Below are 25,374 nucleotides of genomic sequence, written 5' to 3'. Positions count from 1 at the left end.
GCTCTGCTCCACCAAACGCGGCATGACAGGCTTTTATTTTGAAGATGAATTCGCTCTACTTCCGATCAAATTTGGGTCACTTGACACCCCCCCCGCGTGGGTTGAGGACCCCCAGGAGGAAAATGTGTTTGAGAACCGGTCTTTTCGGAAGCAATCCCTGTTGGTCAAACCTTTAGAGGTTAGGTATGGAGTAAGCACGCCAATTTGAAACTCTCTCTTGCCTTCATTCATCTGATAATTGCAGCTCCCTGAGACACTGCATCATTATGTAAGGGTGATCCATGTCCCCTATAGACAGACACGTTGTTGTTGAACTGCTTTGACTGGACTATTTTATAATGGCAGGTGTTGCAGTCTCCCCTGCTTCATAATAATGGATAATTGTTAACTTCTGTTTGCTCCATAAAGTCGTTACCATTAACCTTGCCTTGGTGAGGCAAAGTGACATTAGGAAGAAATACTGTCAAGGAACTTCCAGTATTTCCATTGTCTCCTCCAGAAATCCTTCTTTGTAAAATACACACATTGGCTCTTTGAAGTGACTTTATTCTATTTTGGTTTTAACCAAATTTACCCTATAACATTATGGCTTTGGCGACTAGTCATAGTCATGAGAATGTCACGCAAATTCCATAAATAAGTCTTCATTCAAGCAATTTTGAAGAGTAATTAACTTTTTTTCAGGATTGCAAAACATGAAAAGCTTACAGCCCCATCTGCTGGATGAGAGCTGTAACAGCAGGAGAGACAAAGTCCCTAAACTACAGAGCCATGGGTCTCGCTCCTGGAAGTCAGGATCCTAACATGAAAGCTGGGATGTGCCTGATAAATTATCGGGGAAATTGGGGAAAATTTACACATTAAGATACTCCAATATTATTTTACACTTTATAAAATGGCTTTACAAGAAAATAATTTGTGTTAGAAAAGTAAAAGGTATGAAGGGACTTTTATGCATGTAATATGGGTCTGCCTTTCTGGTGAGAGAATCGAATCAGCACAGGAGTGGCAAAGTATACCTGTTCATGGATCAGCTTTGCCTGTTGAGAGTCTGTGTTTGCTTAGGGTGGACACTCCCAGAGAGGTTAAATACCTGGACCTTACCCCGCTGTCTTTGTCAGACTAGTGCGGACTAGAAAGACCGATGCGCATGAACTGATGAAGCCCCTTGGATAAGAGGCAAAACGTCTTCCTAAGACAAATACAAGTCCAGTTGCCTACGATTCATTTTTGCCCAAAGAGAGGCTCCAATATCTTCTCGCTGAAAAAATAGTCCAGTAAGTTAATGACATTACAATTTGTAGGCCTTCTTCCCCAGGGGGAGTCTGGCAATTACTGATAGTACCCTAAGAGTGCCTTTCACCTTCTATTCACCCCTCATCTCATTTAAATGTTAACAGTCTCTTAATTAACGTGATTCCCCTGCTTAGCGTTTTTGCAGCTCATGGTGTGGTGCAGATGGTGACCCCAGATCCCACCCTGGAGGGTGACCACGGCCAACCCACCAACCCAGGAGGTGAACCTTAGGACGGGATGTGCAGGGATGAACAGGGCAAGCCCTATGTGCTCAGCAGTGTCTGTAAGGTACAACTGTTCACTATGCGGGTACAGCATTTTTGTCATTTTTATTTTTTTACAATGTTGAACTCAAAGGAAACCAAAGTACTCCACTGGTTATACTGCATCAGTGAGTTTTGTAAGATTTTTGTCAGTTTCAGTTTTGCAATAATCAAAGAGGTGTTTCAAGTCGGCTCTCTCTTCCTCAGCTCAGCTTCTGTAACTGTGTGGAATGTGGGGCATCAGCCTTTCTAGACATTTTAGCATGTGAGTAGACATGTACATGTAATTAGCAGGATTTCTGCTTTGTTGCCATGATACAACAGTGTATTAGGATCACTGTATGGGAAAAATATACACAGAGCTGAAGAAGGCGGGTAATATTCAGAGAAAAAAAACTCTGACATGAAAGTGGTAAATTTATGAGGAAAAGCGCATTTTCTTGAGATGAAGTCATTCACTTTCAAGGCGAGATAAATTTACTCCTTGCATAGGCTATCTAAAAAGCCTGATTTTGTGAGACTATGACTATGAAGAGAGCTTTTCCAGAATGTGTTAGCTGTCCAACTCTTTCTCCCGGACACTTCACAGGACAAACTGAACATGATACAACGTTACAGAGCGGAGAGTGGAGAAAAACAGTACAAACAATACTAAAAAACAAAAGCATGACAAATGACCATTCCAACCATTTTAGACTGTTGGTAAACCAAATCTTAGCAACTTTTTTGTTAGTCTGACATTATGGTAGCTGTGCGGAGTATTGCACACTTAAACAAAACAAGACCCAGATATTTCTTAATGTTTCAAAGCATAAAAAGAGACTGGTAACTGTTAATGACACAAATATACCCATAAAAACATCTGCTGGGCTGCGTGTATCTATGTGGAATGTTACACAGAATAAAATGTTGACAACAGAGAAAATGAGTGAAAATGACACTACACAGTAAGCAGAAGTAAAGCTGTAAAAGAACATGGCCTCCTTAAAAATGAAGGTCATTCATCAGCAGTCAGAACACTGGAATGGATCAAACTAAGCTTCAGCTTCATCTCCAAAATATGAACTGTGCATAGGAACAGAATGTTCTAAGCTACATAACACGTTATCAGCTGTGCAAAAGAAAAAGGAAAATTCAAAAGGTACAAAATAATACATAAAGAAGGCATTTTTTCATTGTGGAACTGTACCCAGTCTGGTCGTTTTCACATTCACTAAGATTAGAGCATCGGCTGGGGGATTATTAGCTTCTAAATTGTAGTTTAGTCTGTGACGCCTGGTTATATTTTGCTTTATGGCACAAAGAGATGTGTATTCATGGTACAAAACAGGAAGAGGGAGCTGTTCTTGTAGGACACAAGAACTCACAACAGCAGATGGTAGAGGAGTGACAAGCTGATGAAAAACACCAGACAGAGGTAGCGGGAGATAAGAAACATCATCTTTGTGACAAAAAGAAACAGGGAGTATGTGGTCTTCATTTAGAGAAAAAAAACTACAAGCAAGAGGTAGATGGTAATTCCTTCAGCCATGGTCTTGTTTCCAGTAATTATATCAAGATATCACAACTGATAGTTTTAGAATGATACACGCAGCAGCTTTAAGGTGAGGATAAAAACAATAAAAGAGAACTCGGCTGAAATGTGCCACTCTGCTGAAAGCAACAGCTTATGCATGAAAAAAAAAAAATAGCAGCTGCAAAAGAGAGACATAATAAGACATAGCTTCATTATACTGAACATGATCCAGTCATAAAACAACACTGTAATCCCTAGAATTCACATGCTAAGCATAGGCAGAGTTTGAAATTTGCGCTGGGGGGGGGGGCAAACTTTTTTTTTTTTAACATTATGTACATAATGTAAACATAATGTAATTCAGATTTATTTCTGAAAATAATCTTATTTTATTGCATTGCTTAAATGTTTATAGATTTGTTTACAGGAAAAAAAAAATATTGGACCTATTTTTGACTCAATGTAGTGACACATTTCAGACGCTAGGGGGGGCAATGCCCCCCCCCCCCCCCCTGCAAACTCCGCCTATGATGCTAAGTCAGAGTTTTTGGCAACACACTGGAAGATTTAGATGCCGTAACTCGATATTCATCACAAACCTCACATTGAGAACACAATAATATGCAATAAATGAAGTTAAACAAACATATTGTAGTTAATCACTTACGTGTTCAATATCAAGAACAAAGTGACGACAAGTTGAAACCATCAGAGTCCAGTTACAACTGTAAATTACTCAATAATTCCTAAGTCCTGACGGGTTCATTATAGTGAGATCATGCTGTAAGGAGACATAAATTATCAGTCACTTAGTAGATTTAAAACGGGGAGTTATTTAGATAGTACCAACTTAGTACACATCTGTAAAGAAACAGTACTGTGATATTGGCTTTCCATTCGCCTGTAAATGATGTCATCATTGTGCGTCAGAGAAGGCAGCGTGTTGAGAAGTGATCACCTTCATCCCCCGACCACATGACAGCACAGTTGTTGTTTTTTTACCAGTACTGATTAGTTTCCTCTCAGGTAAATACTGACTAACAACTGTGACTTGTTTTCTTTAACCCTCAGATGCTCCTTCAATTGTTACGACATCCATGAACCCTGGACAAAAATGTCCACCTATAGAGAGTGACATTTAGACATCTGTTTTAAGCAGTTACTCCCAAAATATTTGTGACCCATATAGAGCTGGGTCTTGACTAAACATGGAAATCACTTTTGACATGGGTTTCAAGATTTTAACCCCTTCCTGACCAGTTGTTTTTGCTGCAAAAACATATAAGGATCGTGTTGAAAACTGGCTAAACTTAAAGTTCAACTTGAAATATGCTCATGTAAACAAAGAATTTCAGAGAACTTGTAACAAATTTTTTGTTTGGCTTATTATAAGTAATCAATTTAGTAAGTTTCATAGTGATATCTATAGGATAAATTTTTTTCCCTATTCACGTGTGAAAAAAGACTGTGTTAAGTCTATGGCTAAATTTCAAGGTCGATGAGAGAGGGGTAAATGTTGTCCGATTGAGAAAAAAATTCCCCAGCAGAGTTTTCTCATGTATTGCAACCAATTTATAAAAAAAAAAAATCATAAAAATATGAAGTTTAAAATTTACATGTAAAAATGGGCCCACTTCGTGGATGGGTCATGGATGTTTTTAAATTGCATTACAAGTCCAAAAAATGGTCTTTCATGCTAAAACTCGGGACATCCAGAGTTTACCCTAAGCAAGGGCGCACATTTAGGGGGGGTCAGGGGGGACAAGTCCCCCCCAATATTTATAAAAGATAGATAGATATTTATACAATTTATAATAGATATTTATAAAAATAAGATTTTCCTAGTAAACTGATGCATAAAAATGGTAAATGGGTGCATAAAAATCCACCAGAATGTAGGAAATTAAATGTAAAATGCTCAAAATTTCCAGGGGGAGGACCCCCTGACCCCCCACTAAATGTGTCCCCCCCAATGTCTAAGGAAAATGTGCGCCGTTGACCCTAAGGTACACCTCCTTGCCAAAAATCAGGCACCAATGACCTTTCATTTGACCGTGGGGAGTTGGGAAAGTATAAAAGTTGGACAAAAATGTCCAGGGGTAATCTGAGGGTTAAATATATGTAAAAAATGACCAACTTCATATGTACCTCAAAGATGAGTAACTTGCTCCAAGAGTTTCATTAAGTGAGTGTGTCATAAGCACCATTAACCCTGTTTAAGCTCTTCCCTTGTTCTGAGATTAGTTAATGTGTTAGCTGATTTTCCTACTTTCATTTCTTGTTGATCTTACCTGTACTGATGTCTGTGCTTTTCAAAAAGCACACTTTGACATAACTATTTCCAGAAGGTGCTTTATAGATGAACATCTTCATTGTTTATGAGAAATCTGGTCCTTCTGACAGTTGGCTTACTTTGTTTTTTGTTTTTGTTCCACATCATGTCCCTCGTTCTCTGTTAGTCGATGTATCAGAGCTCCATGTTCCCGACACTTCCAGAGGGCGGGGGAGTCTGCTCTGGCCCGGCACAGCCCGGCTCGAGACAACCCCCTCAACTGGTGCAGAAGGAGCAGTGAATCCCCCCTGTCAGGTCGGTGATGGCTCCCTGTTTGACCAGGCTCTGTAGCAGTTCGGTCTCTCTGTCCACATTATGCATCTTCTGCTGCAGCATGGCAGTCATTGGCTGGCTGTCATAGTAGTGCAGCGGTGCTGCCTGCTGGGATATGTTGTACCCAAAGCCTGCCAGGCTGACCTCATCACACAGCATACTGGCCAAATTCAGTGCAGACACTCCGAGGGTGGGGACGTTCTGCAGCAACAGAGTAAGAGCAACAATTAGTATGTAAGAGATATGTGTTATTTTATTGGTATTTTTAATATTTGTTAGGAAATAACTACTTATAGTAGCATTATCTCTGTCAATGTTCGTGATATGAGCATGTGCAAAGAGGCTGAGGAGTGAATTACATAACACTGATTTTCTCTAGAGTGTCCACTGTGCTCACTTTAGCAAATAATTAAAAGCGGTTATACAGACTCCCCCAGTGTAATAATATCAGATCTAACTCACATATAACAGATCAGATATAACTAAATAGTAAACAATTATAAATGATATGCAGCTTTGTCTGACAGTTTTGTGTAGGAACTAGTTATATTAACATAACATATGATCAGACCAATTTTGTGTATTGAACTAGCAGGGATTACGTTCCTTGTTCCCACAGGAAGTGAAGGTGGTGGGTGCGTGCACTAAAAAAACACTGCACAGCAAAGGAATATGTGGCTGCTCACCTATGACACTTCCAAAACTAAACATGGCTACATCATGTTTGAGTTTATAATACATAGTAATTTTAAAATGTATGAATTCGCAGGCCATACAATAAAAGCAAGGTTTTATTATGAAAATGACTGAGTCTTTAATAAATTATGTGCTTACTCCATGTTTTTTTGACAGTTCAGTCTAGACAGACTTTTATTTTGTATTTTGAGATGTGTCCATTACCTGGTCCCAGCCCCACAGACGTGGTTTTGGTGAAGAGTATTTCAGGAGGTCCATTGCAGTCTCTTTGATGACTTGCAGATTTAGAAGTCTGAACCTTCGGGGTTCAAGGGGGATTTGATGTGGAACCTTCTGCCAGAAGAAAATCCGGTCCCACAGTGACTGCAACACCAAACAAGGTTGTTTTATGTCAGGGATCGTAATACAGACCAACTGTTTGGAGTGCTACAAATCAGAGCCAAGGCTGTTATCGGTGTCATCAAGACAAGTTTGGGACATGAAAACAGTGAACATCCCACACTCAGCACTCACAGGTTCGTTTTGGTCCTGTCTTAGAGAAACACTTGAGGACCAGTTGGATTCGGTGAGCACACACTGTGTTCCAGTGTCATGCAACTATCAATTCTCACAAAAAAAAAAAAAAAAAAAAACTCTTGCACTATTACAATGTACAACCAAAACAAGCTGGGAGGCTGAGCTTTTTTTGTGAGTCTCCACATAGATTTGAGCAAATGACCAGCTCAGGACATAAAGTATTTCAAACATAAAGTATTTCAACCACATTTTGAAATAATAACAACAATCCTGACTGGACACATTTAAAATCCTTAACCCTTACACACTACAAGATGACCTGTGTAACTGCCGCAAACTAGTGCCAATTTATTCCTTTCCTTAAAACCAGTCTTGATGGTCAAATTATGACCAAAATCTGCCTAAAGGTCATTTAGAGTGCCCCCAGCATTACTGCTCTATTCCTTGCTCATACATGAAAGAACACCACTGTAGAATGAAATGTGTAAAATCAGAGGAATACCATGTTAATACTGTCTAAGGATATTTTCACCCTTTCAGCAGATTTCCATATGTCCATTATTAAAGCAACCCAGCCCATGTCTATAGTGGCTAACCTTAATGCCCGCAATCACATGGACATATGGATAAATACCTGTACACACACACATACAGGCCTCCACTCACCAGAGTGTGTTTGCTGATCATAGCAGAGATCCAGTTGATGTCTACAGTTTTATAAACCACAGCTACAAACAAAGTGTCCTTGTCTGTGTCAGTCCAGTGGTGTGGCGTGCCCTCTGGGTAACTCATTCGGATGCTGGTTCGGTTCCCCACGTCAACACTGAACTCTCCCAGAGGACCGCTGTTTAACCTGATTGATAGGGACAACAAGGTTTTGAAGGATTTTTAATGCAAGTCATGTCATAAAATTTCTGCTTCAATTTGATAGTATATGGAAGGAAGTTCTACTGTGTCGAAATGGCAGATAAAGTTTGCATCTTGTTAAGTTCCGGTCCCTCATGATCCTGATTAGGATAGGCAAGTATAGAAGCTGGATGCTGTGTGTGTGTGTGTGTGTGTGTGTGTGTGTGTGTGTGTGTGCGTGCGTGCGTGCGTGCGTGCGTGCGTGCGTGCGTGCGTGCGTGCGTGTGTGTGTGCGGATGTGTGAAAATAAAAAGCACAAATAATTGTGCAAAATATGCATTTCTGACCTGATAATGATGTCAAAACGGTCCATCAGTGGGCCCAGCGCCAGGCCTCTCAGAATGCCTCCATTACCCATGACCACACAGCGGCGGCATTTCTTCTCCAGCTGGGGGGCAGAGTCAGAATCTGGCATCTTAAATAGGAAATCCAGACAAAAGTATAACCACTTAGGTTTCTGGAAAACTGTCATTTGACACTGAGTAGGCTCTAAAGGGCCAGGGAGGCCATTAAATGCATCTGAAGAGTCCTAAGTTGCAGCTGTGACCAGGTGGGTGTGGTTTTCTTCATAAACATGTTTCCAACATGGAGCTTAGGTATGATTTCTTAAAATGGGCAAAAAATTAGCTACCTGGACCACAGAACATTATCGTAACTATGCGAGGATAAATTACACTACACTCAGAGGCAGTGATGCTCCACTATTTGGCTGATCTGTTGTGTTTAGGGGCGGCTTTGCTTTGCTGCTTCTATGACCCCAACAGCAATTAAATGAGTCGGGTCAATGTAATTTAATAGTGGTGTGTTATGGGAACCACAGGGTCCCTGTAGCCTCTGACCTAAAACTACCCCTTATATCATTATAAAATCTCATGTTATATTACAGTTTTTTCTGAATGCTTAAACACTAACAGTGATTCTTGAAGCACTGTCTTTGAAATCCTAAACACATGTAGCCAATGCATTTACCAAGAGGGCCAAAATGAATGCACCTTCTCTGTATGTTTGTAATTTTATAACACACATCTAATAAAACTGTAAACACTGCTCTCTACATTGCTAAAATATTTTGCCAACTGCCTTTCCACACTGACATGTGAAGATACTTTTACATAATGTAAAAGTTTACAAATCAGAGCTTGAGCTCTATAAATAGGCACATTCTAAATATCTGGTTGGATGACAATGGAGGTCAGTATTGGACAAAGTAAGAGGGGTGAGAACTAGAGGATGAGGGGGAGAAGAAATAAAGAGAAGGAGGAGGTTTTTCATTTACACTATCAGTGCTTACTAAAATGATGGTATGTGCACTGTACTGATGCAAATACACAATTTTTGGAAGAGTTTTGCAAGAATTGTTTGATTTTGCAAGAGATGTATATTGTTTTGCTGGTTTGGTGTAAGGCTTTGTGGTTAGTGTGTAGATTTTTGCAAAAAATACCCTATAGATTCAAAGATAGTAACTTAATAGCAAACAGAAAAAACTGTAGATGAAGTAGTAGTATTCACCAGGTTCAACAGGTCCTGTAGCTCGCCCTTAAGGCCTTTGAAGCCAAATGGTGGAGGAAACAGGAAGAGGTCATCAGTAAGGGCAGTGTTCTTCCACAGGAACGGCTGGGTTACTTGACTAGAAGCGGGAAGCCTTGCAGACAGACTCTGTCTGGCACTGCCAGGACGGCACTGACCCTCCAGGACACTGTGCACATATGCCTGGACAAGCTGCATGAAAAACATAAGACATGACAATAACAGGCACCACCTAGCAATGACATTATACCAAGATATTATTATCACTTCACGTCAGTGAGCATTTACATTTTTTAACACCTTTAAGCACATTTATTGTGTGCTGGGGTAAAAATGAGAACACACAGACATGATGTACTATTGTGTGAAATGCTGATACCTATCATGCTGATAAATGGCTGCTACAGCAAATCAGCTCATTTGGATTGGATTTGGATTTTTTTCTATTTTAACAGATTTTCCATTCAAAGCAGCACGACTAAACACAAAACACAAAATATTACTCTATGCTAATAAACTGTTTTACTCAGTTGAGGTCTGCTCTACATTCCACTCTGCTTTCTCCTATTACACCATAACCTACTCCATTGTATTCTCCTCCAATGTAATCTGTTTACTTCACTCTACTTTGCTCTAATCTATTCCGTTTTTTTTTTTTTTCATTCTACTCTCATATTTTGAGTTCAAAACGTTGATTTTACTCTCCTGCACTCTCCTCCACACTCACTTTGTTCTCTTCTCACTATCAGTATCTTATGGTGTGTGACCCACATGGCAACCCAGAGGCCTGTCTGAGCAGCCTTTTGTATTGTATTCTCACCTTCTGATGTGCAGGGGACACGGACCAGTCCAGAGGTTTGCTTGTCTTTGTCTCAAACAGAGGCAGAGAAACCAGCGCCAAATACCCCAAACCTAACACCACAATAGAGACCAGCATACACCTGGAGAGAGAAAAACACACAAGGAGATAGAAGAAGGTTTTCTTTCTGTTGGAGCTGGGTTGGGGAACCTGCAAGCTGCATGTGGCTCTTTGCCTGCTCCTGTGCGGCTAAAGTTAAAAAAAAATTAAATCAAAACTGTTTTTTGTCATCACATCATACATGTAGCTACTCTAGCCCAAACATAAAATATACTCATGCAGATGCAGAAGGCAGGCTAGCTAACTAAATTGCCATGTCGGAGTCAGGAAAATACAAAGTGCAAATATGAAGAGGGGCACAGGACATTTTTACCTGAATGGGAGGAATTGTATTTTTTGTGAAATGAAATCAGAAATCCTTTTGCTTGGTGTAGCAGACTTCACTGTCACACTGAAGTCTGCTAGTTTCAAACCTGGACTGCCATTTCACGTCCCTCCATGCTAACATGACCCAGGAGTTTCCCAAAGCCACTGAACTTTGTAAGCACAAGGGAAATGCACAGAAACCTCAAGTCAGAGAAGCAGACACAGATTTTTTTGAAAATTTACGAATCACTGAGAGACAGTCACGTTGGCATCATGTCAGGTGGCATCGTACTAAAATGCAATACAGTAAAGAGGAATTTGTGAAGACATGCCTCAGAGATGGTGTTGCTGTCCTCACTCCTTAAAATGACAATTTGGAGCAAATATGAAGGAAGTGAGAGATATTTTGAAGCTTTAAAAGGTCTCACTGATACCCTGAGTGGGGAAGAGCATCACATAGTATCCTCCAAGCTGTACTGTAGAAGAAAAGCATCAGATACTGTTGGCATGCTTATGTCTCAGATCAAGGAGCTGTCCTGATACAGGACAAGAAGGTGACTTTGAACTGAGCCACTTCTTCAGACTCAAGGTTTAACGACATATTTCTATCATCACCACAAGAAGTTCAGGAAAGACTGCTGGAGCAGGTTAGAAGCCAAACGTAAACAGCCTGAGGCTGAACGCTGACTAAACATAAAAGGACGTTAAGTGAGAGAACTGAGAAGAGAGGTGAGAGACATACAACTGAAATAATGGGGTTACTTGTACAGTCGAACATAATGCTGGCTCTCCTCTAATGGAGGTGTTTATCATGTCCTTCCTTAAATTACTGTTACTGAAATAACACAGTGAGGGTTAGCAATTGTGTGTGTGCAATGCAATATGCAAGCACTCCTAATGTAGAGATACTTCAGTAGTTTTCCTTGCCAAACATCTACCGCAGGTAAAGAATTGGCAAAACATATCAGGCTGTGGTGGTATGACCTGCCAAACACCTGATCTGAATACTGTTTTTAGGTTAAGTGTCTTCATGATAGATGTTACAGTTTCTTCTTCATGCAGATGGCAGTGACACATAAAGTCTCCACAGAATGCTTCCATGTCACATGTTTTGGCATTTTAACTCTGTTGACTGGTTTATGTTAGGTTGAGGGTGTTGTTGCATGGTTAGCACTGTCAACCCACAACAATTCTCAGCCGGCTGGCCACAGTCCTTTCTGTGTGGAGTTTGCAAATTCTCCCTCTGTCTGTGTGGGACTCCACCTGAAACTCTGGTTTCCACCCACAGTCCAAACACGTGCAAATCGGGTGAACTGGAGATACTAAATTGCAGTAATGTTTAATGAGAGGTCTGATATAAGAAGTGCTTTGCAACAGCTGTTCATGCAGCAGCAATACAAACTGTGTGTACTTGAACATTAGTCAAAAAAAGTGTTTCTTTGTTAAAAGATGATGTCTAAAGTCTCAATGTTGCCCTAGATTTGACATTTGACCATGTAGTACAGCACAAACACATTTGATATAAACTCGTATGTTTGATATGACTAAAAGGGGGACATTGGATAGTAGAAGAAAGGGTTCCGCCGCACACAATGTGGTCACTTTAATATCATTTATTAGTTAAAAGTTTGGCAACGTGTTTCACTGCATGGGCTTCATCAGGGATTACGGTCAGTCCAAATCAGCTGGTTTATATAGGCTGCTTCTGTAAACAGTGAAATCAGCACCAGCTGGCGGAGGGCTAGTGGGAGCCAATTAGCATCAATACATACACATGATAGTTTTCAAAATGTCAGAATATCACAGGGCTCAATCAAAACAAATATCAAGCTGAACAATAAAATATACAGCATTTACAAAGCCACTTCATAAACCTCCCTACTTCTAATCCCTACATAAGGGGAAGGGGGATAAAGTGTGGGAGGGGGTGTAGTCCTGCCTCTCCTTACTAGATGGCGTCATCTGGAAACAGACGTCGAATGTTATGGACACCTACACAACAATATTCTTCTGCTAAGAAATGTTTGTCACAAAACGAGAAGAGGGATATGGGAGATTAATATTTTACTTGTAATTCACTACAAACTACAAAATTGTGTCATTATATCAAGGCAGTACTTATTTTTAAGTGTTAACTGCACAAAGGTTTATGTTGTGCTTTATGTTGTGGCAAAAAACTGAATGCAGTCAACCATTTACATGACAGAGCTCATCACAGCACGCTAGGGTGTCCACAGTGCAAAGTATAGGATGTATTACATACACCTATTTACACGCCCATCACTGCAAGCAAAAAGCTGAGTGAGTGGGGGCTACTCTTTCTTAAAGCACTGTTACTCTGTTCTGACATTGGGCTTAAAGATATCTTCCCCTCCAAAATGGGAAATCAGCATCAGCCACCAGCCAAATGCGGGTAAAAGACGAATGTGGCAGGTAGACTTCTGACACAAAATCAAAAGTTATAATTCAGGGACTGGTGAATGTGAACATTTAACTGTCAGTGGGTGGAATATGAAACCCACTTTTTTTTTTTTTTTTTTTTTTTTTTGCACAAACACTTTTAGTTAAGAAAAATATGAAAGAAGAAAAACAAGAACAAAGGCAATCCTTCAATAATAACAATACAATTAATTATAACTGAAGAAGATTGTCTTATATTTTCTCTGTCAAGGGCCATTAAAATTTTTAGAACATTGTTCAAGGGCCATAAAAATTATCAAGTTAAAATTTATCTCAATCATTTTATTATGATTTTAAAACTAAGAAGAGTTTGATTACTAAATGAACAAGCTTTTGTTGAGTGAGTTGAGCTAATCCAAAATTGTGAAAACAAGGATGGTGTTCTAAAGACAGACTGTTACCTGTGAAACAGGGTGTTCTGAAAACACCCCCATTAGCACTTAGTGCTTTACTCCTGATAAAATTAACACGGCAAATAATCGACCAATCAGATTTTGGTCGACCAAGAACGTATCGACCAATAAATTGACCAGTCGACTAACAGACTAAAGCCCTAATTTGCAGCTGGTTTTCCAGCTTTGGGTCCAGTCCTGCTGCTACGTATACGAACATCATGCACTGTGTATATGGCACTAAAACAACCTAATGATCATCATAATAATTATAACGATTAACTATTTAAAATGCTTATTGCTAATATTGGTCTATTATTAGTCTAACATCAAACCATTATAGGCAATATAAGGTATATATAATTGCTCAAAATAATAAAAATGAATTACCCTAAACCACAAAACAATTATGCTCGGGCACCCAATCGGGCACCCAAATAGCCAGCAGACGCCCTGTTTGGGTCAGTCAGTCTTGAGAGGAAGCAAGTTTTTGCAAGATTCAGTTTAAAAAAGACCTGCTCACAGCAGTAGGTTGTCCCAACAGAGATGTAAACTTAAGTGCATGACTCTTCAGAATGGGAAAATGCTCAGGATGAACATACAGTTTACAGAACTGGAGCAGAGGGAGGTTGTTTTGCACACTCACCAGAGTGACTGTGCAAAGCTAAAACCTTTCTTCATCAGCCTGACTCAGGCCTGCAGGCTGTGCTTCAGCAGAACACATCAACCACAGTGTTTTCAGTCACAAGCACAATGGGGGAATTCAGCAGTAGCAAAAATAGATTCCATTTTTTTTCTTTTAATACTACAGCTGAACTGAATTGATGAATTGTGGTACATGTGGGCTATTTCAGCACAGGAAATATTCAAGTAATGGAGGGTGAGGGAGGAACTTAGATGCCAGTGTATATGATTTACTGTGTTTGGATTTACACATTGTGATTTTAATGCTATTATTTTGCTGCTTTAAAAGTCCAACCCTACACCCTATCCTAAAGTCCTATCTACCCAACTTAAATACTACAGGCCATCTACGTATATGCCACTATATGGACAAAAGTATTGGGCCAAACCTCTTAATCATTGAATTCAGCTGTTTCACTCAGTCCCATTGCAGAGCTCCAAACCTCCTCTGGTATGATCATCAGCACAACAGCTGTGCACCAAGGGGTCAAGTTTGACTTGACGTCCTTAAAGCTGCTACAGGCAAGCTCCTTTCAAAACAATTTAATCATATGTGGTGAAATTCCCTTTATATACACTAACAGGTATTCATTAAATGAGACTATTGTGAAAAAAATCCCATCTTTCTGACCTACTCCTTTGGGCTGTGTTCTGATTCACAAAAATCCATTTGTCCTGAATAAAAACAAACAATCATGGTTAGGAATGTTAGGAATTGTGACAGTTGACAAAAGGCCACAAGGCAGTGAGGATTTTTTTATTTTCTTCATTGGCAGCGACAGCTAATGCAGCCAGATGATGACTGAAGAGGAACACAGGTACAAAAAAGGAATTAGTTCAAGCAATTAAACTGGAATTAACACTGGAGGTATTTTTCAGTGATGGCAAGATGGCTTGAATGGCTTCAAATGTGATGCTGAGCATGCAGAATTTCATCTGGAAGGTAAAACCGCCTTTGTTACATTTATTGTTTTTCATGTTAGTGCATGTTTCAGAAAATCCGTCATTTTGTGTGCACCATATCATGTTTTTAGTGCTTGTGCCGTGTGCATTTGTGCCATGTTCGTTTGTGCGTGCGTGCGTGTGTGTGTGTGTGTGTGTGTGTGTGTGTGTCTGTGTGTAAGTGATATGGAGACTTTCATCAGGGAGGGAGGGGAGAATTGTTGCTTACACTGAAATTCCTCCCATTGCCCAAACTTGCCTACTCGCCATTGACGTTAGCAGTCATTAACAGCATAATCCACAATGCAGTAGAGCTGGGCAACAATTCAGTATTAATGTCTATCATCTTCATATTATGACAAATTATTCTGCTGTCTAAAGCAATAATAACAAGCTATTTTTTTAAAATCATTTTCAGAAATACTTTCTGTTTGACATCACACCTAACACCATGTGGTTCAGTGGAATAAACACTAATTTGATTATTTAACATGTGATTATATATATGTGATATATAAGTAATATGGTAATATGTCCTGATGTTGAAAAAATCCCTAGTATTGTGGTATTGATATTTCAACCATATTACCTACCTCTACACTACAATGAAATCCAATTCAACAAAGTCAACAGGTCACAACAGCACCACTGTTTGGTGTAACAAATGCCAGAGGGTGTAATTTGTTGTGTACAAGTTGAAGTTAACCTAATTTAATTAATAAGATACCGATAGTGTCATGTAAACATTTGACTGATGATGGTTTTGAAGGACAACAATGACATATTTGGACCAAAACTGCCAAAAGCCTACGTGCTCTGTAAATGTTAAAAATCTATATAAATTTGGCCATATTTGCGCCACAAGCATTCAGTAGTCCCTGATTTTTATTCTGTCAGGGTGGAAAAACCAATAGCATTTCACATGTGCCAAACCTTAAACCTAATTTAAGTCCAAGCAGGGGAAATTTAAACGTTCCTTTAAATCTCAGTTTGGACTCATTTTACATTATTACCTCACTTTTAAGTTGGATTTAATTTAATCTTGTTGCTCTAAAACTCAAAACTCTGATTAGGGGATTCATTTGACACAGATGAATGAGTTTAACATACAAAGTCACAGCAATTTTGGTGACTGGAAAGGCCCTTATTTTCCTTTGGGGGAAATAAGGGCCAGGTGATTTCATGATGATGTGTTTTTAAGATGCTATCAGTTCAGCACAGCCTTCCCTGCAGAGGGTGGACAGGTTGGACCAGCTATTAATCACGGAAGAGACAGAAATGCAGCTTCACGTCTTGTTTTACAATTTCTGTGACTCTGAAATTGAAAGCTACTGTTTGTGAGAAGCTGCTACCGACTGAAGAGGCGTTGCTAGGATTTTAAGACATCAGAGGCCAATGATAATGATACGCCTCACAATACATAATACAAATATTAAATAGACTTTAGTACAAAAGCTATTTATTATAAACTCTATGCCAATTAATACTAATAAGTTAACAGTGGTAATCGATATGCTGTGGTGATTTCCTAGTCCAGTGCAATCATTACAGTACTTTTTGCCTAGATTTGGCACAACCAAAAAATTTCCACACACAATTCATTTAGAGATGGGTCGGACAAAAAAACATTTCCCCTAGACTTTTGACCAGACGGGCCCAGTACAGGGCCAGACATTGCCTTGTGTATATGAAAAATAGAATGATAGTGAAATATATAGATACCATTTATTTGATCTATGCATTTTTCATTCTCTTAAAACTACTACTGGAGCTATATGGATTTCATTTTTAAAATTAAATCATGTGCGCATGCGCGCGCACACACACACACACACACACACACACACACACACACACACATACACACACACACACACACACACACACACACACACACACACACACACACACACACACACACACACACACACACCACACACACACACACACACACCACACACACAGACACACACACGCACACACACCACACACACAGAGTCCCTGATCTGTTTGGACAGCTGACTCCACCTCTGTGGGTGGAATACATTTTTATAATAAACAGGAGGCTATAATTTTTTATAAATATGAAGATAATGTACAACCCTAAAGAAAAAAAAATTGCATTCATGTAATTTGCCTCTCATTTGGTTAAACTTTTACGGCATTTGTTTAATGTTAACCATTAATTTGTTTAATGTTAACCATTAAACAAACTATTTGCACTGGGTAGATTTGCTGAGCACAGGTGCGCATTTTCAGCACAACCCTGCTTCATAGTTTCACATTTATACACACAAACACACACACTAGATTAGTCACTATTATCACTATTTTAGTCTGTTCGTTCTGCATCTTGGCAGGATATACCTGCGGCCTGACGGGAGCAGCACAAACTCGCCAACCAAGGGCTGGCTCTGGTCAGTGAGGAGTGAGCGGGCCTTACTTAGGGTTCTGAGCTTGTATATGTCAGAAAGAGCATTGAGATTAATCCCTGCAATTTTGCTGCACGCTTTCACTATGCCCTGCAATCTGTTTTTGTTCTTGAGGGAAAGCAAGCCGAACCAGCAAACAAAAGAAAAAGTCAGAACAGATTCAATGAAACAGGAATAAAACATCCTCATAAAAGTGCTGTTAACATTAAAGCTCCACAGTTTCCTATAAAAATACATTTGTTGATGTGCCTTTTACAGACAGCATCCACATGGAAATCAAAACACAGCTTGTCATCAGTGTTAGTGCCAAGATATTTGTAATTGTGGACCAGCTCGACAGCTTGATCCTCAATGACAACAGGAGAGGTGACTGACAGATGTTTACGAAAGTCTATCAACATTTCTTTAGTCTTTGACACATTGATGCACATAAACGATGAGGAACACCAATCTGTGAATTCCTTCACTACAGGGCCATGGTCAGGGTCATCACTGCTCAGCAAGGACACGATTACTGAGTCATCAGCAAATTTGAGGATGTGGCGCCCCACATGTTGGCTATGGCACTCGTTCGTGTACAACACAAACAGCAAGGGTGAAAGGATGCAGCCCTGAGGTGATCCAGTGGAGGAGACAAGAGTGTCTGACAGGACACCACTGACCCTCACACGCTGTGGTCTTTCAGTTAAAAAGTCCATTAGCCAAGCTATAAGACCAGGATCAATGCTGTGGAAGTCCCTTAATCTTCCTGCTATAATGTGTGGCTGTATGCAGTTAAAACCAGATGAAAAGTCAATGAATAAAAGACGGGCAAAAGTCTTGGCTCCCTCAAGATGAGTCAAGACGAGATTTAAAAGGGTGGCCAATGCATCTTCAACACCTCTACCTGACCTGTAAGCGAACTGCAGCGGGTCCAGGTAGTCTTGAACACAAGTCAGAAGTCTTTCCTTGACAATTTTCTCAAAGGACTTCATAACAAGGGAAGTCAATGCCACAGGCCTAAAATCATTTAATGATTTGGGGGATGCAGATTTGGGAACTGGAACAATAATGGAATCATTCCAAAGTGAGGGGACCTTGTGAAGCTGGAGGGACATTGAAAAGTTAAAAGTAAATATGTCTGCCAGCTGCTCAGCACAGTTCCTGAGAACACGCCCTTCAATGCCATCTGGGCCAGGGCTTTTCCTTTCCTTGACTCCACGGAAAAGTTTACATACCTTGTTCCTGTCAACAACAATACTCTGTGAAGAGACAGCATTTTTAAAAACTGACAATTCCTCACTGAAATTACAGTTGTTGAAACTGTTATAAAAATTGTTCAGTTCGTTTGAGAGCACCAGATCAGGCCTTCCAATGAGGGAGACATATCCAATGTTTGATCAAATAATAATTAAAACAAAACAAACTCCTGGAGGTCTTGCTTGATTTAAGTCTTTGGGTGATGCAGTACTAAATTCTTCAGCAAGGCAACAGTTGTCTTAATTATTGTGCTTCATCCAAAGACAGAGTGCCTTCGTTTTTTCCATGGTTGTCTGCATCACCTAAAGACATAGCTCAAACAACACTTCCAGGTTTTTGTCTTAAATGGACCTTCACCTGCCTAACTAAAGAGCACCTGTCACATGAGCCACTAAAGCCATGCAGTGCTTCATTCTCCACCCTTTGTAAAAACTGATAAAAACAAGACATTATTGATCCCGTATATTGTTATCATACTCACATTGTTCTAATATTTCATTAAATCAATAAACTGAACAAAGACAATCAAGGAAGAACAGAAGCAGAGTGTATGTTTGCATCCCTTTTGTGATAGGTAAAAGGACAACACCAGTGTGTTTTTGAGTCAGTACCAGTGGTCTATCATGCCCTTCTCTTTGCTTTTCCTCCTGCTGGTGTCTGCTCACAGATAGTACAGGAGATATCAGGGTACATTTTCCTCATTCATTCATGCCATCCATTCTGATACAGTTTGAAACCCAACTTCCACAAAGAAGGGAAGTTTCATTTGATGTGGCCAAAATTTGTGTTTCATACCTATTTCACTGCCCCACTTGAGTATCTCCATGTCAATGAGTGATGTCCTGCTTTCTGTCAACCACCTTTTTGGTCACATTCATGTCTTTTCATTTAAGGCACCTCTGATAGCCAGGACAGCTGTTCATTTCAAACGAGGGCACTCTGACACTGAAGTCTGAAAAACCAGTATGTCTAAAAATAGAATTAGACATGACACACACTGCAAAATGAATGGAGGAAAAGTAAACAAGATGCAGACAGAAGTGGTCTGTAGTAGTAAATGACACTGGCCCTGTTTATTACAACTGTGAATAAAGGGAAACAGGGCAGGTGTGCCTGTCTACATTATCACCATGTTCCCAGATGGCTGCAATGTAAATCAGGGAAGAGGAGCAGACAATAGAAGGAATCTTTGTCCTTAGTTCTGAACATTACCTGTGTGATCCACAGCGTTTAGGCAGCCTCATATTGTTGTCATTCACACTGGGCGATGGGAATCCTCTTTGTGGCACTCTGGCTCTCAGGAACCCTGTCCTGGACACACACACACACAACACACAGGCCTTTTAGTCAAGTATTAAAGCAAAGGAATAGAAAACAAGGCATACACATAATTTTTCACAGAGTATTGATCAGGGCAGCACTTCAATGAAAGCCCCTACAGTTTGAGATATAAAATCTAACAAATATTTAGAGAAATACTATGTCACAACAGTAATACTAGGTTTCCCACGATATGATAACAGTGATCAACTTGATCTGGGTTATTTTAAAAGGAGATAAAGTGTTGGCACAACATCATGGCTAGATGACAAGTTCAAATATGTTTCCTCTCAATATTGAAAATAGAGCATGTTATAGCAACTGTAGCGTAGTGATGACATTTCATGAAAACAGTTTTATTATGCTCATGATGACGCAGGAAAAATATGCTAATCACAGACATAGCTAGTAATAAAAACTGACAGACATGTTATTATTGCTATTGTTATTATTTACTAGGGTACAACGGAAAACCAATAAAATGACCCATCCCTAGGCTGCAGGCATGAAACCTTCACCAAACCTGCACCAATACTGCATGGTGCTGTACCTCCAAGTTTACAGTGACTCACCACAATAAAATAACAAACCAAACTGATGCTCCTGATGAAAACGCCTCCTCACATGGACAGAGCAAAATAGTGTGCTGCTACAGTTCCACCACTGACCTGTGATGCCTAATCTGATGAAGCCAATAAAACGAGTGTTGCTAACGACATCAATTAAAATTGCATTTCATTTAGGTCTATTGAATGGAACCTTAATATTGTTAGTAACATCTGCAATATTATACTATCAGTTGCACCTACTGTGAAAAATGCCTTGAGGCTATTTAGGAGAAATGTCGAACATTAATTATAGTGCTACACTGATTTGACATTTCATGTTAATGACAAGAGGAAGTATAAAAATATCTCACAATAACAAACTGAAAGCGTGAAACTACAATGCAAATCAATCATATAAAAGTTTCCCAGCAGCGTCAATGGATCTGGAACCCTGGGCGCTGAGGTAAACAGCAGGGAAGGCAGACGGGCATCCACATGCTAGCTTATAGAAGTGGGTGAAAAACTAAATAAATTCGCTCAAGTTTTTTTTTTTTTTTTTTTTTTAAGATTTTTAATCATTTTTTTAAAATTACTGAACTGATTTAAAGGTTAAAGGTTGTCTGCAAGGGGACTAAATATTGCTCCAAAGTTAGGCTACATTTTGGCAAGGGAAAATACAGCATGGCCATTTTTTTCTTTTTTCTTTTTTTTTTTAAATTGAGTTAGCATGGGTCAAAATATATTACATTTTGTTTGATCCCAGTTACCCCTGAGAAGGGCATGCCAGAAGTCTCTTGGACTTATCTCCCATTTCAAATTGTAAGGGGATTTTATTTTAATTGTAAGGGGAGGTTGTTTATCTAACCACCAGGAATGCAGCTGTATTCGTATTAAAGCGTCATTATCTTATTATAGTCTTCTGAGGACTTTGTGGTTTAGTATGTTGCCTCTAGGGTGGCAAGAGTGTCCCTAATCTCTAATAATCACCTCTCTCTCTCTCTCCTTTTTTGCAGTGGATTCATATGAAATTATATACCTAAGGATGACAACATTTAATGTAGAATCTGACACCTCTTCATTATCATTAATTTCTATAAAACCTTTAGTCTGGCAGTAAGGTAGTCTATGAATTTATTATCTGCAAGTAGGAATGGATTGAAATGTGAGGAATAGGTTTGTCTGGAAAGGGAGAGATTAAGGGACATTGTCAACGGGCTGGGATCAGAGATCAATATATTGTGATATTTTGTGTTGTGTTTTGTGACATGAGAAATTAAATGGGAATCAACCAAAAATAGTCTATGCTGCTATATGATTTGTGAACATAATAATAAGAATAATATTCTCTTTTACATGCTGCCATGGCCACAATTTTCACTCCACATCCATAAAAACCAGCAAAGTGGTAGGAAAATTTGTTTTGCTTCTGAACATGTAACTACAGAGGCAAACAGGCTTAAACTTCTGGCTTACTGAGCTTCAATGTGGCAGCAGCCCCCTACCTTATTCTTTATTCCTTATAAAATTCAGGGCCAAAGGAGAAAAAAACACTTTTTTAACTTGCTCGTTTTGGAATTAGGCACACAATTTTTGCAGTTTGCCAATCAAAGCTTTACGTTTCTGCTGATATATTTTATTTCCCGATAGGAGTTAGTCATTGATAAAAAAAAAAAAAAAAAGGTTTTGTTTGACCATTACCTAGAGCAAAGTGACTGTCAACTACCAGCTGCTGTGAACTTTCTAGAACATCACTTCTGTCTCTGGGAAGACAGTGACAGACCTGCCTGTCACTGGCTACTTGACACAGGCGGGAGATACACATGCAGCTCTGTATCTCACATTCTGTCTCAGTGGCCACTAAATCCCAGCAATCACCCCAAATACTACAGCAAGTCCACAGCATCCACCCAAACACCCTAGCAACCCCACAGTAACCACCCCCAATACCATAGCAACCACCTACAAAACACCATAGTGACTGCTCAAAAGGCCATAGCAACCACCCAAAACACCTTAGTAACTGCCTGCCAATGCCCTTGCAACTGCAGCCAATTAGCAAAACAACTACAAACCAAACACAACCTACATAGGACAAAGTGAAGGTAAAGGTGGTTCAGCGCAAGGCCACATGTTCGGCGACGGAGACAAGCACATTTTAAGTTTCTTCAGTAACGAACAATTAGTCAACAACCACTTAACAAAACCCTGGCAAGCACAATAACACTACATGTGTAGAGCAGCAGGCATATTCAAAATTTCTTCTGAAACTTTCTAGATTCTAATTATTATTACCTTATCATGAGTAATCATTATTCACTGTCTTAAATCCACATCTCTACATTACACAGCATAGCAATAATTACTATAGCTATTATTCATATCTCAGAACTCTGCTATGCATATATAGTGCTGACAATTATGGGAGGTTTACCAATGCCTTTTGATGGAAAATCCCTTAATCCCTTAAGTGTATTTGTGCATAATGGAGCCTCAACAGACTTGGAGTTGCATAAAATGAGATTGATTGGAAAGCAAATTCATGTGTGAAGATGTTAGCTCCCATGGCAGCCATTTCACTGTAGTGAGATCATTTATTTAAAACTTGTTGTGACTGTATAAAATGGCCTATAGTGACCTCCAGGATAAACAAAGCCCCATGAAACTTTACAACCAGAAACTAGAGAGGGAGGACATTCAGAGGATGTCTGGTTTTCCAGGTATATTGACAATAAGGGGGAATTTCTGAGCAATTTGAAATGCTCAGAAACTGCTCACCATCCAATCAAAACATAATAAATAGACGCCTAACCAAAACAGTGTTTATGACATATTTATAACTATATCAGCTGTAGCTGTCCTTGAAAATCAATACTCATGTCCCTGGCTTTCAGATGATGTACTGCACCTTTATGTGGTATCTACTGTTGACCTTTGATTTACCTGCCATTAATAATGCGACTAACTTGAGCCTATTTACGGTCTTTACAGTGTAGCTCCAAAAGTCAACAGAGCATTTGCTTTTGGGGCGTCCAAGGTCCACAGCTGTGGCAGTTACTGCAAGAAAACTCACTCCCAAATCATGCTGGATAAGTAAGACAGAGCAGTAGTCCAGTAATTTTAGGCCAAAATTGGAGTCAACCTAGGACAAATTGCAAGAGAAGCAAACTCAACTGATTTTGTATCCTCAGTTTGTCCTGAGTGAGGGGGAAAAGTCCCAAGAAATCCCATTGGTGAAAAGTTTTGAAAATCACCTATTTATGACCACATATTACCAAAAAACACTGTTTTTAACACGCAGGGGAAAGGGGTTCAAAATTTTACTTTCCGATACCACTATAAAAATTCACGAGTTGATTACACACACAAAGACAAGAAAAAAAGTCAATTACAAGTTCTTTGAATTATTCTGTTTACACATGCATATCACACATTATCTGATCTGATATGTGCTAATAAGGAATATAAGGAATAAATGCCAGAACAGATATTTAAACAGTGAATTAAAAGGTTATGATATATACAGTAACCTTGAATTAAAAGGAGTGAATTCAAAGGTTACTATATATATAGTAACCTTTGAATTCACTGTTTAAATGTCTCCTCTGGCATTTATTCCTCATATTCCTTATTAGCGCATATCAAATCAGATAATGTGTGATATGCATGTGTAAACAGAATAATTCAAAGAACTTATAATTGACTTTTTTTTATTGTCTTTGTGTGTGTAATCAACTCGTGAATTTTTATAGTGATATCTGAAAGTAAAATTTTGAACCCCTTTCCCCTGTGTATTAAAAACAGTGTTTTTTTTTTTGGTAATATGTGGTCATAAATAGGTGATTTTCAAAACTTTCCACCAATGGGATTTCTTGGGAGTTTTTTTTTTTCCCTCACTCAGGACATACTGAGGATACAAAATCAGTTGAGTTTTTTCCTCTTGCAATTTGTCCTAGGTTTTTTCATAAAATGACTGGACTACAGCGGCACGGTGTTACTAACATGCCTGAGCCTGAACATCTCGGCTCTGTTGTTTACACTCAGAGGCCACATATGAACTATACAATGGAAAGGCGACGCCGTTCTTATTACCCGACGGCTGAATGTGTTACTGGACCGACAAACAGCGCAGCTTTACTTTATCATAACTCATTTATTACCAGTTAGGTTGTATGAAAATGCCATTTTTAGGCGCTTGGCCCAAATAATTAAGACGAGCGTCTCGCGCTGGAGTCTTGCTACGTGCCAGCACTGACGAAGAATAACTGGAGTATCCGAAACAGCATAGGTCCGAGGTGGAAACCCTTTCGGCTGTGAATAGTAAGAATACTTATTTAAAAAAATAACAGTTTAACTGAGCTAGCTGGCTCACATCGCTGGCAGTGTTGAAGAAATTACCGTTAGCCATTTCGTGGCATTTAACCCAAGACGAAGAGGAGACCGACAGCGAGCTGTTTACCGCAGCAGCTTCTTGTGTTGCGCTCAATGCGGCAACGTTTGCTGTAATTTTACCTCCAGCTCTTATTTACAGCAGCTGCTATCAAGTGACTTACCTGTCCATAGATGAAAATGCTTCGCCATGAGCCTCTGGAAGGTTGTGTGACCGGCGGCACCTGGCAAAAAGTAGTGCCCTTCTCCTCCAGCTCAGTTTAACTTACTTAACATCAATTGGCTGCTCCCGACAGCCAATCAGTGGCCGCAAACTCCACTTCCGCTCTCCTTCCACAGGAAAGACACCCAGACATCTTCGCGTTATGGCTCACTGATACGTCGCTCCACATCGTTTTGCAAAACAAATCCTGTCAGTCGC

At 39.6% G+C, this 25,374-nt stretch overlaps 1 protein-coding gene and 1 long non-coding RNA gene across 2 annotated transcripts; one reads left to right on the top strand and one right to left on the bottom strand.

The window, feature by feature from the left end:
• Window positions 1–142: 142 nt before the first annotated feature.
• On the top strand, window positions 143–6,409 carry LOC115366845 (uncharacterized). Its single transcript, XR_003928870.1, has 4 exons — window positions 143–268; window positions 1,431–1,584; window positions 5,535–5,662; window positions 6,300–6,409. It is a non-coding gene; the product is annotated as an uncharacterized LOC115366845 (long non-coding RNA).
• On the bottom strand, window positions 5,591–25,208 carry st3gal5 (ST3 beta-galactoside alpha-2,3-sialyltransferase 5). Its single transcript, XM_030062494.1, has 8 exons — window positions 25,118–25,208; window positions 19,912–20,010; window positions 10,146–10,266; window positions 9,308–9,517; window positions 8,086–8,213; window positions 7,559–7,745; window positions 6,581–6,739; window positions 5,591–5,881 (listed from the first exon to the last, which is right to left on the bottom strand). The coding sequence occupies exons 1-8, from the start codon at window positions 25,123–25,125 to the stop codon at window positions 5,624–5,626; spliced, it is 1,170 nt and encodes a 389-aa protein (XP_029918354.1). The 5' UTR covers window positions 25,126–25,208; the 3' UTR covers window positions 5,591–5,623.
• Between the last annotated feature and the right edge of the window lie 166 nt (window positions 25,209–25,374).

The sequence above is a fragment of the Myripristis murdjan genome, chromosome 10 (genome assembly GCF_902150065.1).
Source record: "Myripristis murdjan chromosome 10, fMyrMur1.1, whole genome shotgun sequence".
Lineage (NCBI taxonomy): Eukaryota > Metazoa > Chordata > Actinopteri > Holocentriformes > Holocentridae > Myripristis > Myripristis murdjan.
Note: the sequence above shows the minus strand (reverse complement) of the source record. Positions and strands in the feature narration are given on the sequence as shown.